Raw genomic sequence first — 17992 nt, 5'->3', positions numbered from 1 at the left:
CAACACTGTCCTTAAATCATTTGCACGGAAGTCTGTCATTTTCATCAACAGAAAAGTCAATTCTCAGTTTTCAGCATAAGTATAACCTTTTATGGAGGTGTGAAAGATCTGCAGTTTAATGGGGGGGGGGGGGGGGTAAAAAAACCTCCAACACTTTTCATTCGCTATTTACAAGTGTTTTAATATATTTTCATGAGAGCTATTTGAACATCTTATAAGTAAATTATGATTTTTTGGCTGTCTACAAGCACATGACTTTGATTGCTTCCAAAAACTAATGTAAATCACTGTAACAAAGTGCTATGGAAATAAAGTTCCCTGCATATGGATAACAATTTTTTGATGAAAGTACACCTAACAGGTGTACTCTATAGATCTCATATTTCCCCACCAACAAATATACATCAAGAAAATTTCAAACATTAAACATTTGAATCTAGGATGAACTTTTCGTGCCCCACCCCTCCCCTCGACTATGCATATAATCACAAACAACTAACAAGTAATTACCTTGCATTGACCCTACTTACAATGAGCTGTCACATAAAGATGGAGTGATGAATTAAAATATATCCTTGAATTATATTTCGGTATTACTCTCACCTGCATATAATCACTATGTTCTTTCATTAAATATCAGCAGGATTCCACCTATCCCAGTGTTTTTTGGATGTGATGTGCCTTTGAAGTACATGTAGAAATTTTACCCTTTTTAAAAGGAATTTTACAATGTTAAAAATAAAAATCTAATATAATAAACCATTGGATTACTACCACAAAAGAAAAATTGCGATTCACATTACCTATTCATATTTATTTTGAAAACAATGCCTATATAACAGCTAGGCTATTCTGGACCTTTCTAAAACCCTAAATACTAATCATATCTTTCAGCATATAATCTAGCAGTAGTGTAGTACCAGAATCTATCACGAATGAGAACATAAAGGTGAACAGAAGAAGACTAATATAATTACTGTGAAACCTATTTGGTATCTTTCCTTGACTATGCGGGGGTGTGTGTATATTATGCCATAGACCTGCATACTATCTGAAATCCGCAGATGTACTAAAAAAGAATGTTTATTCCTAGTGTTTCAATGTTACATGAGACAATACACCTAATGACTCCCAACAATGGGACACGACACGAAATGAACTATATCCTTAACATCATTTATCACAAAGGGGGGAAACTTAAAAAGTCTTGAGGAATGTATGCCTGCTCTAACATGGATAATAAGGGAATGCTATGTGCAGGTAATGAAAATAATGGAAGCATATGCTTCTGGCTAAATAATAAAGTTCTTTTGAAGGTGATGGATGCACTAGTTGCCCTAGCTGAATCCTCGCATGAACCTCTAAAATGCCCTGTCCTCTCCTGTCCTGTCCTGTCAACCTGGCTGGCGCTTCCTGTCCGATACAAATTCTTCCTTTCAGTAACAGCTAGACATCTACTGCAATGGCTTACACCTTCCTAAGCTGAGCTGGCTAACCTGACTGCAGGCGTTGTTTAAAATAACCCTAAATAGAAATGCAAAATATATTAGCTACTTGTACCTCTGATATCTATATTCTAAGTGCCCTATACTGAATAATATCCGGTAAATTACATTCCAGATTCAGAATACTGAAGTATCATTTAATGTGAACGTGCATACTAAATAACTCTAAAGCAAACATCCAATTAACAACTAAATTCCCTGAATACTTAGTTTGTTTTCCTTCTCCTCAATAACTAAGCTAATTTCAAGGTGTGCCAAAGATAACCTGAATATATAACACACTAATTATCCTTTACTTATCTATTTAATATCAAGCCATTGCCATCTTAAATAATTTTCTGAGGAAATAGAATATAAATTAAGAAGGGAAAATTAAAATGAAATTTACCAGTAAGCAGGCACAGAAAAATAAATAAATAAAAAAAGAAAAGCCAAGAATGCAGAACAACTAGAAAGAACCCCATGAAAACAACCTGAACCAATCTGTCTTAACCTACTGAAGGGATCAAACTCTAACCATTACAGAAGATAATGGAGTATAGATCAATTTGTTTTATTAAAAAAGACATATGCAAACACATAAAAATAATTAAAAAAAAAAAAAAAAAAAAGCCTGGATAATAGAAAACTAGCAACAGTATTAACCTCAACAAGCCAATGGAAACGGATGTAGTGGAAATAATACACAAGTACAATGATGTTCCTTATTTTTTTTTATCATGTGCAAACTAAGTGAGCTGTCACTTCCTTCACCACTAAACACCGTTGTGGTAAATAAACGCTGTACCGAACGCAAGTAATAAACATTTAGAGTACGTACGTTTTTATTATTAATATTGCTATCATTATTTATTTATGTTTTTTTCATATGGATATTCTGTTCAAGAATTGCATATATGTAAGGCCGCTTTAATAATTTTGGTATATTTACTGAAAGCGAGATTGAAGAGAGGAAAAAAAAAAAAAAAAAAAGGAAAAGGAAAAGAAAAAAAAGAGAGAGAGAGAGAGAGAGAGAGAAAGAGAGGAACCCAAGGGCACAATTTTGTTGGTTACAACACACAGAACACTTGTGATAATTGAAAACTGTGCGCTGACATGTACACAACTATATAAAACTTACCCCAAGACTACAAAAATGATTGTTTTATCTTCTGTAACCTCCTCCATAGCCTCCTCCACCACCTCCACCTCCTCCTCCTCCACTGCCATAACCACCTATGAAAAACAAATTTTCATCAAGCTATGCAACAAACTGTAATGAATGGGGATAAAGGGAAACAGTGATGGCAAGATTCCAAATATGCTTATAACAAAAGTAATATAAAAATTTCAAGAAATTTATATTCTAATTTTAATTAGAAGTACAATTTATTATTATAGATCTTATCAAAGAGAGAAAAGACCCTACTAGTTACCCAAAGCTTCCTCCATTATTCAAGATGAAACAAGGTGCCCATGAACTCTTCAGGGTTCATCTTTCAGCACTTTCATATGCAGCTTGTAATGTGGCCCATAAATATTTCAATAAATAAAAGGATGAAGTAAGGCTACCACTCTGTATCTACATATATGAAACAGATTTCCCTCCATTACAACAATTAGACATTACATTTAAACCAGCCAGACTTTCTCCCTCATGGTTTAAGCCTTCACCCGACTTGGAAATGTTATGAAATCCCTACATTTTTCCGATTTAAAGCTGCCAGCTTGTTCTCCTTAATTCCACTAACCAATACTTTAATATGGTTCTGAGTGGCATTTGGTCCATCAGCCTAGGTATACAATAAGGTCAATCAGATTTTGTCAATCCAGAGTGCCTTGTATTCATGGTATGTGCATCTGGAACAACAAAACCTCATTGTCACTCATCCTCCTTACATGCTTACCATATAAGCTTTCTTATAGATGGCATTTAATAAAAAAAAAAAAAAAAAAAAAAATCAAGTTTTACCACAGTGACACAATCATTATTAACACAGCTCAAAATCACTAAAAGAAGGGACACATCAGACCTGTTCCTCTTGGCAATATCCAGTCCCCTCTTTATCATCATTCACACGTTTTATATTTTATGATATTATTTTTAATAGATGCCACTACATCTCATATTTCTCGTGGCCACTCCTCCCACTCAAAACCAGGGAGCGAGAGCTGTCTGTCTTCTCATTAGGCAGGATTTACCTGAATTGAATTGAATACTTCCTTAAAGAAAACTCCTTTACCACAGCTGCAGTTAATTTTTCTAAGGGTAACCCTTTATGACACTTGCTGGCATCAATTTCCTCCCAGAAATAATTGCCAGATTCTCAGAGGAAATATGTTTGAAAACTCATACATTCTTTAAAAGTTCTTATCACCCCCAGTTTTCAAATATCTTAGGTTAATGACTGAAAACCAAGACCTGTAGTTGGTTTGATCATCTTTTCCATCTATTTTTTTCCCAGAACATTTGGGAGATTTCTAGAGCCGTCAGGAGCTTAACAACATTCAAAAATCTTCTGGAAGGGTCTAGAACTTTCGGCAGACTTCGCTAGAAACTTGTAGCCTTCTAGGAACTTCCATACTGATATATATGTGAGGAGTTCTGCACAAAGCAAGCATTTTCTAATTTCAAAAAGTGTGTGTTTCAGAGAGTGAGTGGTGAACAAGTATTTTAGCAAATTAGTGTTTGTAAACAAGTCTTTTGTGCTTATGCACAATACTGTAAATAGTGAACTGTGGTTAAATTAGAAATAAAAATCTACAATTTCTTAATTGTGTTCTTACATGCATGTACCTCAACCATACATGAAATTATGTTGTGTTCTTGCCAAAATAAGCCTGATAGTGTTTGCTAAGTTTGCAGAGAGGTGGTATTAAAACTGCAGTGGAAATCACTCACACAACCTGTGAGAAAAGCCTATGAACTCTATTTTGGATGTAAGGTCAGAGATCTAGAAAATTATGGGCTCCAAAGATTTCCTGTAGCTCACGTTCAAGAATACAATAGGCTGGCTTAGAGGTAGTCATAAACTGATGCCTTTTGCTGTTCCGGTGATATCGCAAGAACCTCGAGACCACATAAATGATTGTTACTTTTGCATGACCGATATTTCTAGTTTTTCTGAGAACTCCATGCATGAAGTAGAATATCACACCATACCTGGAATTTCTTACAATTAAAATGATGGGGATCCAGTGCATTTTACTCTAGTTGTTTTGGGTGGGGGGGGGGGGAACTGCATTACGTGCACACTCTCTCAAGCTAAACTTAAAAGGTTGTTTGTGCTACCAGTTCTTAATGCTAGTTCTCCAAGAACAGATTTTAGATGGTTATCACAGAATTTGGAACACAAGGAATTTTCACAAATATTTCCAGCGATCTTGACAAGATGCTCTGAGGCATGTATTGCTATTTCAAATATTTTCTCCGATGTATGCAGAAGTAAAATTCTTCTGCCTGTCACCTACGGTGTATATTAATCCCTTGAATAAGTAGCTAATAATAAAACAACAGTGTTATGTTCAGAGATAGACCTGCAAACATGACACTCAAGTCAGAAAAGCTTTGTCAGCTTTAAGGAGAGTATATTTTATTCGCAATTTTGTCCACTCTTCACATTTTATCTTATTTTATGACGCCAATGTCTTTTTTCTTTCTTTCTTTTTTCTTTTTGCACTCATTTGTGTTTGGGATGATTTATTGTAGTTCCAAGTGTTGGTGTTGGAGTCCTCAATTGTTGATGCTGGATATTTTTAATCATCTGCTTTCTTCCCTTCCAAGTGCTAAAAAACTCACTTCAGTAATTTATAAAATTTTATCTTTGGTAATATAGTGACTATTAGAATACAAGGGTTTCATAAGAAAATACTAGGTATGCCTCTTCAGTCAGTTTAATAACTCTAGAACATAGATGAGAAATTGAGGATTATATATACACTACAAAATGTGTCACTGACAAAGGCTACCTGATTTTTTCATTCATATTTGTAGCAATAATTCTTGTGAAGCACACTATGAAACATATACAATTGTTGATCATTTAATATCCTCCATATGCTGTCAGATAAAACACTTACCTGACCGGACAAACTTTTTATAATTGTGGTAGGAAATACTTTGACTTTTGTGGGTCTTCAAAATCTCTTTCTGCCTACACACAAAGGTTTGGGCATACCAGTTCCTCTAAGTTGTTTCTCTACAGCAGTAAATATTTTATGATTTGGTATTCATAGAGATGGAAATCTTTCAGCATATCTGCAAACGGCAGTTATGGAATTCTTATAAATCCCGCTATAAATTAAAATCATACCAAAAGTAAACAGATTCATAGTCTCCCATAATAACAGTTTATGAAATGTCATTCTGCAAACAAGGCAGTCACCATGGAACCTGAAACTCAAGCAACATACACTGACACTCTCACGCTAAATTTTGTCATTTCATGGGATTTTATATTTCAGATTAATGTTTACTATGACAGAAATAAAACTTCTGATATACAGGAACTTCTCATTTTTATCTCTAGAATATGTTCTTACATTTTTCTATGAAATGTTGAAACTGTGTGTGTGTGTGTGTGTGTGTGTGTGTGTGTGTGTGTGTGTGTGTGTGTGTGTGTCATCTTTTGCAGCTTCAACTAACTTTCTCTTAATCTTAAATTTTTGATTTACTCATTTAGAGTCCTGTTACTTCCAAGAATGCCACTTGACTCCCAAATAAGGTTTCTATATTTGATATCTGTTCATTCTAACACTGTTTTATATCTCTTATTTTTGGGTGAATATGTCCATTCTTACCAGCCCATCGGTTACTGTACTCTGTATGTAAAGTCAAAGGCATTAGGGAAAATTGGGCTATACTTCACAGTGCATAAACCACATTCTCTACTGATTTTACAGTGGTATTTTTACCGCTATTAATTTGTTAATTCAAATTGGTGGTCACTTGAAATCCTCTACATTCCTGTGCCTTTAACCAGTTATTTAAGATCCTTTCCTTGTTTCTATTACACTCCCTCAGCATAACCTAGTGGCTATCTTTAAGGCTGAAATATTGTTTCTAATTAATAAATGGTTGGGTTTACTATTCCTTTGAATTTTCCAAATATATCTTAGTAGATGTAGTTGACTCTATCTAACCTGCTATTTAAATCCATAAGTAGTGGCATCCAAGTTCAGGCAAAGATGGCAGCACCTGGTCTGTCTATTAGACTCTTTCCTCACCTATCCCTCCCCCAACACCAAATGTTTCTAATTTTAAATTTTACATGCTGTATACCAAAATAATGGAGTCAGTGGTTAAAAAGGCACTGCAGGAATGTCTTAATGGGAATAGAACTATATGAAACTTGCAACATTTGTTAAAGGAGAATCCCGTCTGAGCAAACTGATTAGCTACTATCATGGAATAAGAGAGGAACTGAATGCAATTAATAATTTTAGCATAATATATTTAGGCTTCAGTACAGGACAGAGCTTTTGGCACAGTTCTGCATCCAAGGCTGCTGTACAAACTGGAGCAATGTGGCAAGGGATGGTTGAGTGGCAGAAGACAGAGTGGTTATTAATAGGCACTGCTCTTCTTACACTACTGTTATCAGCAGTCCCACAGGTTCAGTGCTGGGTCCCTTACTGATTACAATATATATTAACGACATAAGTCTATCAAGCTAAAATTATTAATTTTAGCAATCAATTTGTACATCAAGCTAATTGTCTAAGTTTACAGATGGTAAAAAAAGTTGGCAGGGTGGTTAATGTTGGGAATCAAAGCGTACTACTTTGGCAAGACCTAGAATAATTAGACAATTGGTTTTAAAAGTGGTTACTGAGGTTTGGCATTGGTAAACACAAGGCAATGCACATGGGTAGCAGTAATCCTACAATTATATAGTAATTAGATAGTGGAGAATGAGAGACCCAGGAATAACTGTTCAGTCTGATATGACATTCTACGAGCACTGCAGACAGGCTCTAAAACAGCTCGTGGAGTTCTGTCAATGATATACAGGAACTTTGTTAGCAGGAACAAGGTGATTATTCGACTATATAAGACTGGTTTGGCAACATCTTGAGTATTGCATATGGGTCCAGAAGCCCATTTTAAGATGTGGATCTCTTATAAAGATTGCAGAGAAGGGCAGCCAGATTAATCAAGAACACAAGTGTACTCTTGTCAGAAAACATTTTGGTTCTAGAAACAAGGCACTTGCAAGGAGACCCGATTGAAGTGTTTAAGATTTTAAATGGATTGAGTAAACTTGGTGGTATTCTAACTGCTTCTCAGACAAGGAACACAAGAGGATGTAACCTCACATGTGAAAATTTTCTTTCAGTCAGACTGGTTGCTGGAACAAATTACCATCTAGTGTCACGGAAGCTTGAATAAATTTAAAGAAGAATTAGTTGTATTATTGAAGGGGGTGGACAGATGAGGTGGGTAGTTTCTGTTTTTTGGCTGAAATAATACCGTAACTTTTCCTAATGGATTTCAATATTTATTAAATTAATTTTAACAATAAAATTTTAATTTAAAAAAGTGTTTTTCACATATGGGATTCCAAAGGCATGAAACCATTACACTTACATTTCCAAGTTCATGTAATCATTAAGTGTGCAAAATTATTTATAAATTTATTCATCATCTTTCTATACATTAAAAAAATCTTACTCCTAGCTATATATATATATTTGAGGTAAATGGGAGTAGGGGGGTGAGGCAATTACGTCACTACAAATGCAATTAATACAACTGCCTCCATGTCAGCAGCCATGAACAGTAATACAGAAAGACAAATGATACTGAAACTGAAGAATAGTGAGGGTGTACTTATAAATAGCAGAAGGCATAATTCAAATGGCAGAATTATACAAGAAAATTATATAATTGTATAATTATACAATAGAGAATTATACAAGGAGCGAGGAAATGATGCCAGCAGTGGGGAAGTTGGATCACAAATTATTAACACATACCTGATATTCTTTCTGATGAGGTAGAACATGCGTTGAAGGAAATGAAGAATCAAAAAGCCCCAGAAGAAGATGAAGTTACTATAGAGTTGTTAAAATTGGAAGGGAGAGACATGACGCAAAAACTGGCAAGACTCTTTACAAAATGCATTAGAAAAGGTGTGATGCCTAAGCAGTGGAATAATGCAATCATAGTTTTGCTGCATAAGAAAGGAGATAAATCAGAAATTGGAAATTATAGACCAATTAGCTTGTTATCCCACATCTAAAAGTTGTTCACAAGGGTCATTACTAACAGATAGAAAGAATACTTGATGAGAATCAACCAAAAGAGCAAGCTGGCTTTAGGACAGGATTCTCAACTATGGATCACCTTCACATAATATCACAGCTAATGGATAATGAAAAGGCATTTGACTCCATACAACATAAGGCAATGTTTTGGGCACTGGAAAGACAAGGCATAATAGATATCCCACATATTATGATTTTGAAGAAAATACAGTGGATTCTGGTTATTTGGGCCACCAGTTAATCGGGGCAGCCATTTATTTGGGGCAAATCTTAAAGAACAGAACCGAATCGAGAAAATAGCCAGGGTTTACTTTGCTTAATTGGGACAACGTGCCATTTAATCGGGGCAGGAGACCGCAGCACTGGAGATTACCCTACAATTTCTCCGACTGTACACGTGGTTCGGTCAGATTTCTGGAGGTCACAACCATAAAACAATTAGCAGTCACCTGTTTATTGCGCTTTTCTGTTAGTGCAATCTATCATAAACGGATAGTAAAGTCGATCTTATTAAATTTATGATAATACCGACAGCTGGAATTCTGTGGGTTATTATGGTGAAATGTGTTCACACTTCCATGGAATCTTCTCTTCATTCCTATTCCGTGTATCGTGTTTCTTGCAATTTGTGTGTGCCATGTTCTTGATTGCTTATCTTTTTACTGTTTTAAATTTTAACCCCTTTCCACAAATGTCAGTGAACAGAAATATCAATTGGTTAGTATGTACATATTACAGTACGTATTAATTATTCTGATTTTCACGTATCATTTAATTTTTTAATTGGTAAGGTAATAAAAGGTAAATTTGTGCTTAATATATCTTTACTTTTATAGCCTGGGGATAAATTTCCTCCTCTTTTTGCTAATTAGAATCGCCGTTTAAGAGAATTAAAATTCAATTCACAATTCACAATGATGATGGCACTTGCTGCACATCGTATAGTGAACGGTACTTTACTGTGGTGAGTCCGTCGTAATGTGATTTGATTGTACAGTGAATCAAATGTAAAGCAGGGATCCACTATATTTTAACTATTTACGTGAAACTTCGGATAATTGGGGCAGCCACTTAATTGGGCTAAAATGCACTAGTCCCGATGTGTCCCAAATAACCGGAATCGACCGTATATGAGAACGCTACCTCCTTTATTAGACTAGACAAAGACAGTAGCAAATTTTTAAAAAAAAAAAAAAAAAGTTCGACAAGGGGAGAAAATATCTCCGCAGTTGTTTACTGGTGCCCTTGAGGAAGCTTTCAGAAGATTAGACTGGTCGCAGAAAGGAGTCAATGTGAATGGGGAAATACCTAAACCATTTATGATTTCCAGATGACATTGTGATAATGAATATTATAAAACACCATTATGCCTGGCATTTGTGGATTATGAAGAGGCATTTGACTCCATACAGCATAAAGCAACGTTTTGGGCACTGGAAAGATGAGGCATAGATACCCCATATATTATGATTTTGAAGAAAATATATGAGAACGCTAACTCTTTTATTAGACTAGATCCCAAAGAATTAGAGAAAAATCTTAATCATTTATGCAGAGTTAGTAAGGATTTTGGACTAAAGATGAATATAGCTAAAACAAAACTAATGATGAACAGTTGTTTATTTGTTATTTGGTTTTTAGGAGCATTAGCAACTGAGGCCATATTGCTCCGGGATATGCGGTGGTCACTCCCTGACCTTTCCGCTTGCTCCGTATTTGGTGGTGACGGGCTCGAACCCCGGTCTAATCAAGAAGCGTGTGCTACGCACTACTGTTCCTTCCCACCTGGCTACGGAGGCACCTCATGATGAACAAGTATGCTACAGAAAGGGACATAATGATTGAAGGAGCAGTAATTGAAAAGGTGGAATCATATACTTATCTGGGACAAGTTATTAGCTGTAATAATGATAAATGGCTGGAAGTCAAGAGAAGAATAAATTTTGGATGGATAGCATTCAGGAAGTCACATACCGAGGAGCAATGTCCCACCCAGTTTGTCTGAAACGTAAAATAATGAACCAATGTATACTTCGCACCATGACTTATGGAAGGGAAACTTGGGCACTCACCAAAAGAATGGAAGAGAAGCTGAGAACTACACAGCGAAGAATGGAACGAATTATATTGGGAATCAGACTGTTAGATAAGAAGAGAAACATATATTAGGCAGCAAACTCAACTAAAGGACATTCTTATCAAAACTAAAGAACTAAAATGGTCTTGGGCAGGACACATAGCTCAAAGACATTATGACAGATGGACTAAGAAAATAACAGAATGGTATCCAAGAGGAGCTAGAAGAAAACCTGGAAGACAACGGCAGAGATGGATAGATGAAACTCACAGGTTTGTGGGTAGTAAATGGATGGCCACTGCACAAAACAGAAGGAACTGGAAAGTTGCTGGAGATGAATTTTGATGAGAATCATTTGTGAAAAACAGCTGAACTAAACGAGAGAGAGAGTTTCACTATAATCATAAATTGCAGTTGTTTGTTAGTCATGGAAAACTTGTGAATGAATTACAGCACTTTATGCAATTTTTTAAATGTATAAAAAAGTAATTATTTAAAAACTTTCATTACTTTATATTATTTCTAATAACAAAAAAAATAATAAATAATTAAATAATAATGATGAAAATGAAAAAAACAAAATTACACTAAACAGTTACTTCCCTTTTCCAGTTCACAATATACCAGAACTATTAAGAATGCACAATTTAAAATTTACATATTACCACACAATGTGTTTCTGATATTCTGCAAGTGGTTTCTACACCTGGAAGCACAAGGCAAACAACTGGACAGATTCTTTTCATTCAATAATAACTTTCATCACAAGTAAACAAAAAAAAAAAAAAAAAAAATTCTTTACTTCTTTTTTTTAAAAAAAAATTTCACTATATTTAGGAAGGTAAAAAGTCCAACTTTTTCACTTAAATTTTTAATGTGCAGGTGACTTTGATGGATATCTGTCAGGTTCTGTGCAGTTCCTGGAGTTAAAGGAATAAGTAGAATATACAGCCAGGCCTCGCATAACACGAGTTCGATTAACGCATGTTTCAGTTACCGCTATTCGAAAAAATTATATCACTTTACACGATGAAAATTTCCAGTTAATGCAATCTTTTTTTTTTTTTTTTTAATATGATAGTTGAAAAAGATTTGTATCATATGTTAAGTTGTTTGGACCTAACTACTAAACGGAACTGTTAGGTATTCCTTTTGGTCTGGGTGCGCATGAAAAAATTACTTAAGACACAAAGGGTGCACTGAACTGAGAAAGTTTGGGAACCTCTGTCATAAAATACACAATGAACAAATGACCGCTGCGCAAATATTTGAACAGTGTTGACTTTCTCTTTTCATCAATCAATTTCCGATAGCCGACAATCTTCTCTGGGCCCTAGGCGAAATAAATATCGCAGAGAACCTCAAACCTTTTGTTTGGGGTTCTCTGCAATACGAAAGATTTCATCTAGCTCTTTTGCCGTTATCTCCCTCGCGATGACATTTTCATCTGGCTCATGATGGAACACTCCGAGGCAGGCAAACGCTTGTTTATTGCCCACCCAATGCGCGGTGTCCGACCCATGTCAAGTATCGCTGTGTTTCCCTCGAAAATTTAAAATATTTCGCTGCGACCAGTTTGGGAACCACCGTTTTATGCAATAAACATTTAATTCCATAATTATTTTCATTATATATTTTACACTGTATACAGTTAAAAAGTTATTTAAAAGATTTTTAAAATTCTTTATAGACATTCCAAAAAGGTCAAGGACTAATTATAATTTTTCCTATTGATTATTATATTTGATTAACGCGTTTCTGTTTTGCATGATGCGCTTGCGGGATGAATTAATCGTGTTAATCGAGGCCAGCCTGTATTCACACTTGCCAGTGAAAACAAAATTTTGGAAATTAACAGAAGACCAAACCCCATGAAGTTTATCCTTTTGGCAGTGTTCTGTTTACAAGCGGAAACAGCTGTTACCAATTATTTTTTAGCATTGGACAAAAGGGTTTTTTTTTTTTTTTTTTTTTTCCCTTCTTTTTTTTGAGTAGGTTCAGCTTTCTTGTTTGGCTTGTTGAATTAATTTTGTTATCTTACTTATTACTGTTCATTTTTTTATTTCAAAAATGAGTAAGCTTTTAACTACTGGTTGGGGGGGGGGGGAGTTTTACTAGACCAATATTTACTTAAGATGTGAAGTACTACAAACAGAAGTACACTGTTATTTAAATAAGATGTTACCTCCATATGGTCCAGAACCTCTTTGTGAAAATCCACTGCTACCACGCATAGGGCCACCTCCATAACTACTACCATACCCAGATCCAAAATCACTACCCCAACCACTGCCACTGCCACTACCTATAAAAATATATAAATTTTGTTACACATACACAAATATTATATAAATAAAATAAACACCCAATTTGTTGTAATGACATTAATAATGTAGAAAATTTTATTATTATGTATTCAAATGATGAAATTGCTTCATTTGAATACATAATAAACATTAAATAAAAACAACTAAAATAAAAAAAGAAAAATCAAGAAAACTATAAAATTTAGCCACTACATGAATGTCTGATGACTCTTACTGTAGTTTTTCATGTGGAACAGTATCTAAAACTTTTCTGAAGTGTAATCCTTTGGGGTCCAATGCAGTGCTGGGCATGACATCATAAAATTCCACTTCCAGTCTGATGTAACATCTAGAATGCCTGATTACAGAATTTGTTTTTCAGTTGTACTGACACATTTGTTGCACTATCATTTATTTATATTTCATATAAACAATTTCAAAAGCTAGATCCATGTTTATATTCAATTATTAAGTGTATGAAGCAGTTTTTTTTAGTCCTCTTTTGGATTATGAAATCTGTTTTCCCACTGTACTGACACAATTATTGTACTTCAATATAAAGAATCTCAAAAACTAAATCCATGTTTACATTCATTTGCTAGCAGCAGGCACTTTTTTTTTTTTTGTCTTGAATGTCTCAAAATGCACAACCAATGGCATTTCCAATTATGAAATGTTTTCCCAGTGTACTGCCATTTATTTATACTTCATATAAACAATCTAAAACACTAAATTAATGTTTATATTCAATAGTTAATGCCAGGCAGTTTTTTCTCCCATGTCAATTCCAATACAGAAACTGGCACAACTGCCGCAGTTCTAATTTTATACTCTGTGTCAGAGAAGATTATTTAGACATGCCATTAAGATGCAGTAAAGGGCCTTTCTGATGACAAAATTGAGAAATTATTAGACCTTTCTGAAGAAACTGAATGAACAAAAATGAAACTTACACATAAGATAATTTCTGAATATTCCACATGGTATCACTATAGATTCCATTAAATGAGCTAAAGATTTTTTGGGTTATCAACATGAGAGTAAATGAAAAAATTGATAAAGAAATATTGGTCTGAAAATGACAGAGAGAATTAAATTTTTTAAGAATGCACTTAGCAGGAAGAGATTTCTCTGCTTATTCACAAAAAGACAAATAAGGAACTGAAATTAGGAGCTCTAAAGTAAAAAAAGCTGTCAATGATCCAGATGAAAGGTTTTGTGAATATTTCCTTCCAGAAAAAAAATATTGCATTAGAGCTTTTAAACTGATTTGTAATGCTGTTTTATATATTAGCCAATGTAAAACCAAGAATAAATAATTTCTGAACATAACACTGCAACTAGTCATTTGTTTGACTGTAGAGCTGGACCACATGAAAAAGATAACTAAAGCACTGTTGGACTGCAAAGGGTTACTGCAAAGTAATAATCTTCAGAAATACATGTGAAGATTATTACTATTTATTTTTTATTTTTTGCACCAAGTTCCTTTGTTATTGCATTACAAAATCCAATTAGATTGGTGAGATAAGATCACCTCTTAACAAATCTATGCTGTGAATGCCATATAACTGCATTCCTGAAGATGCTAGGCACAATCAATACAGCCCAAATTTTAAATTTCTACCCTAATTTACTTTTCTTACCAAATTTGCATCTTCAGGCTTTATTATTACAATCTGCCCAAGACTATCCTGACTTTCACGTGGTTTGTTACCCCAACACAGGTGCACTGTTGTCCCACTGCACTGCAACCTTCTCTGGTTCTACCAGAACCCTTCTAATATCATTGAACTCTTTATAACTGAGCAAAATGGTGATCGCTTACTCTATTAATAAAGAGCCAGGCTCATCGAACATTGCCTATATTTAAGTTTTCCGAATGATAAAAACACCTGCTAATAGAAAACTCTTCAACACCTGGTAAGTTACAATAAAATTTCAAAAAATTGCTTATTTACTCAGTGGAAACCTGAAATGACTTCAGAAGGAATATCTAATATTGCATACAAGTATTCCGATTTTGTATCATCCCTATCAGATACTTAATAAAGTATCTCATAGTCTGTTATCTTTAATAATTTTAAGTTATTTCAAACTGCTATTATTACAAATGATTTCAAGTACTGCTTTTTCTTTTATATATATATATATATATATTTTTTTTTTTAAATCAATATCCTTGTATTATAAAACCATGAATTAGTATCTCCATTCCCCACTTGACAAATCCTGTATTTGCTCAATGCTATTAATAAGGAAATGAAACCAGTTTATACAACTCACCAGGAAAGAAAAAAAAAAAAAAAAAGAAACCATCTATTTTACAGTAACAGTCATTTTTGAAAACAATATTACAAAGGCTATAATTGTGTGTGTGTGTGTGTGTGTGTGTGTGTGTGTGTGTGTGTGTGTGTGTGTGTGTGTGTGTGTGTGTGTGTGTGTGTGTGTGTGTGTGTGTTTGTTTAGTGCAACATGACAAATTCTTCAATAGCTGTTGAGACTCCATTGCATTCAGAATTTTGCTTTAACAAAATTCATGGATGTGCAACATTTAAACCAAACTAATAAAACAGTCACATTCTGATTCCATTCCCCACTTGACAAATCCTGTATTTGCTCAATGCTATTAATAAGGAAATGAAACCAGTTTATACAACTCACCAGAAAAAAAGAAACCATCTATTTTACAGTAACAGTCATTTTTGAAAACAATATTACAAAGGCTAAATTATAATTGTGTGTGTGTGAGAGAGAGAGAGAGAGAGATATTAGTATAATATGACAAATTCTTCAATAACTGTTGAGACTCCATTGCATTCAGAATTTTGCTTTAACAAAATTCACGGATGTGCAACATTTAAACCAAACTAACAAAACAGTCACATTCTGATTCCCCAACTTCGCGGATCCAAAATTGTAACATTACAGTAATATTATTTACCACTTATACTTTTAGGAATGAATAAACCATTTTATTAGGGATAGCATGCATTTGCATAATGATGATTCTGTCATGTAGGTTCTGGGTTTGTTTTCAATCATAAATAATATATTTCTCAGGAATTTCTTAAATAATCTGTGCTTACAAAAGAAATATACAGTGAATAGTTCGCAATATCTAGTTTTCGGAGGTATAATGCTGATCTTGAGACTGAGGCCTTCTTTAGGCTGTTCTAAATGGTAAACTTGTATCCATCTATCCAGATATGAATTGACCATGATAAGACTTCCCCTGCAATTTCACAGTTGCAGAACACACTGAATCCAAAAGATATCAAGTTAGGCAGAAATTTTACTAGAGCTTCAATTGCATACTATATTTAGAGGGGTTATATTGTTTACACCTTGATCAACTTATTTTCCAAATTTGGAAAGCAAAATGTATAACTACTTTCGAAGTTTCCCATCTACAGATACTAACACCAATACTACTGTAATGTGAATTGTAAGGCATACAAGGGGGTATCAAAATGTTCATACCCTGACCTAGATAAAACATCAGTAGGAAGATGCTGTTTTTAATATAAGTTGTCTATATAGTCAATAACTAACACGTGAAATTTCATTCCCGTAGGTGATCGTACACCAGAGTTGGAGGCAAGAATCTGAGGAAGGAAGCTATGGTTGACAAAGTGGAATATCAAGCAGTGATCACGTTCCTGCATTTGCAGGTAAAGAAAGCTCAGGAAATTGAGGGAGAAATGAAAGCTGTGTATGGGCGGTTTGTTTGTTTGGTTGAGTTTTATTGGCGCATCAGCATCTATGGCTATAATGCGCCAAAACCTGATCATAAAAAGTAAAAAATTTTCAGTGACCTACTGAATTAGGTCACGACGTCAGATTATAAAAACAAGTATATAACTGTAACAGACAAATATCAGTAAACAAGTAACAATAAAAAATCTTAAAATAATATTTTTTAAATATGATTAAAAAGGTTTACTGATTTTAGGAAATTAAAAATAGGAGACACATGGTCATTGTCGGATAAAATCCGACTGAGTGTATACGGCTCAGTCAGATGGTTAAAAGCGGTAAGACGGATATTGCTAAAATCTGAACATTCGACTAAAATGTGTCTGATAAAACTGTGCCACAAGACTCACACATAGGAGGGTCATCAGCCCTCAGCAAAAACGAATGAGTTAAATGACTGTGTCCTATGCGGGTCCGGGCAAGAACAACTTCCTCCTTACGATTCCTGCGCAGACTAGACTGCCACGGTTCAATTACAGGTTTTATATGATATAATTTATTCGCAGTCTGTATGGGCGGAATTGCCCATTCTATGACACTGTCAAAAAGTGGAAACAGGAGTTCCAGTGCGGTCAGATGGTATAAGTGTCTCTGAAGAGCCAAGAGAAGGAAAGCCATCAACATCCACAGACAGTGAGATGGTTGCAAAAGTTGAGCAGCTGGTGCTGAGTGACAGACGTGTGACAATTCATCACATCGCAAATGCAGTGGAAATTAGGTCTAAGGTCTCCAAACAATGGGTTCCAAGATTGCTGACTTCTTTGCAGAAGCAAAATCAAATGCAATGTTGAGAACTTTTTTGATCATTTGGTGACAAATGACAAATGCTGAGTGTACAATGAAGAAACCATTGCGTGGACACCACTTTGATTCGTTTCAGTTATCAACAAAGTGGAATCATGGTTTCAGGCAAAAAATACGAACTTCTATGATCAAGGCATTAAACAACTGATTCATAGTTGGCAGAAATATGTTACTATATGTGGAGAGTATATAGAAAAAGATTAAAGTTCCTGTGAAGTTTCACCTTTCTAGGGCTATTATTTCTAGGTAAGGGTACGAACTTTTTGATACCCCCCTCATATACCACTGCACTG

At 34.6% G+C, this 17992-nt stretch overlaps 1 protein-coding gene across 5 annotated transcripts in view; it reads right to left on the bottom strand.

Annotated features, from left to right (window-relative positions):
- Positions 1 to 1067: 1067 nt before the first annotated feature.
- The window catches only part of LOC150090825 (heterogeneous nuclear ribonucleoprotein A1-like 3), a 115482-nt gene continuing 98557 nt past the window's right edge, over positions 1068 to 17992 (bottom strand). For 4 of the 5 annotated variants that reach the window (XM_090373040.1, XM_090373071.1, XM_090373047.1 and 1 more), the window contains 3 exons: positions 13016 to 13135; positions 2626 to 2720; positions 1068 to 1524 (listed from right to left, as the gene is read on the bottom strand). In XM_090373040.1, coding sequence (XP_090229166.1) covers positions 2650 to 2720; positions 13016 to 13135 — 191 coding nt within the window. In that variant the 3' untranslated portion in view covers positions 1068 to 1524; positions 2626 to 2649. The remainder of the gene's footprint in view (positions 1525 to 2625; positions 2721 to 13015; positions 13136 to 17992) is intronic. The other variant, XM_090373062.1, reaches the window with a different exon arrangement.

This window comes from Mastigoproctus giganteus, chromosome 1 (genome assembly GCF_048544385.1).
Source record: "Mastigoproctus giganteus isolate SK-2022 chromosome 1, ASM4854438v1, whole genome shotgun sequence".
NCBI classification, from domain to species: domain Eukaryota; kingdom Metazoa; phylum Arthropoda; class Arachnida; order Uropygi; family Thelyphonidae; genus Mastigoproctus; species Mastigoproctus giganteus.
This window is presented reverse-complemented; position numbering and strand designations above follow the sequence as displayed.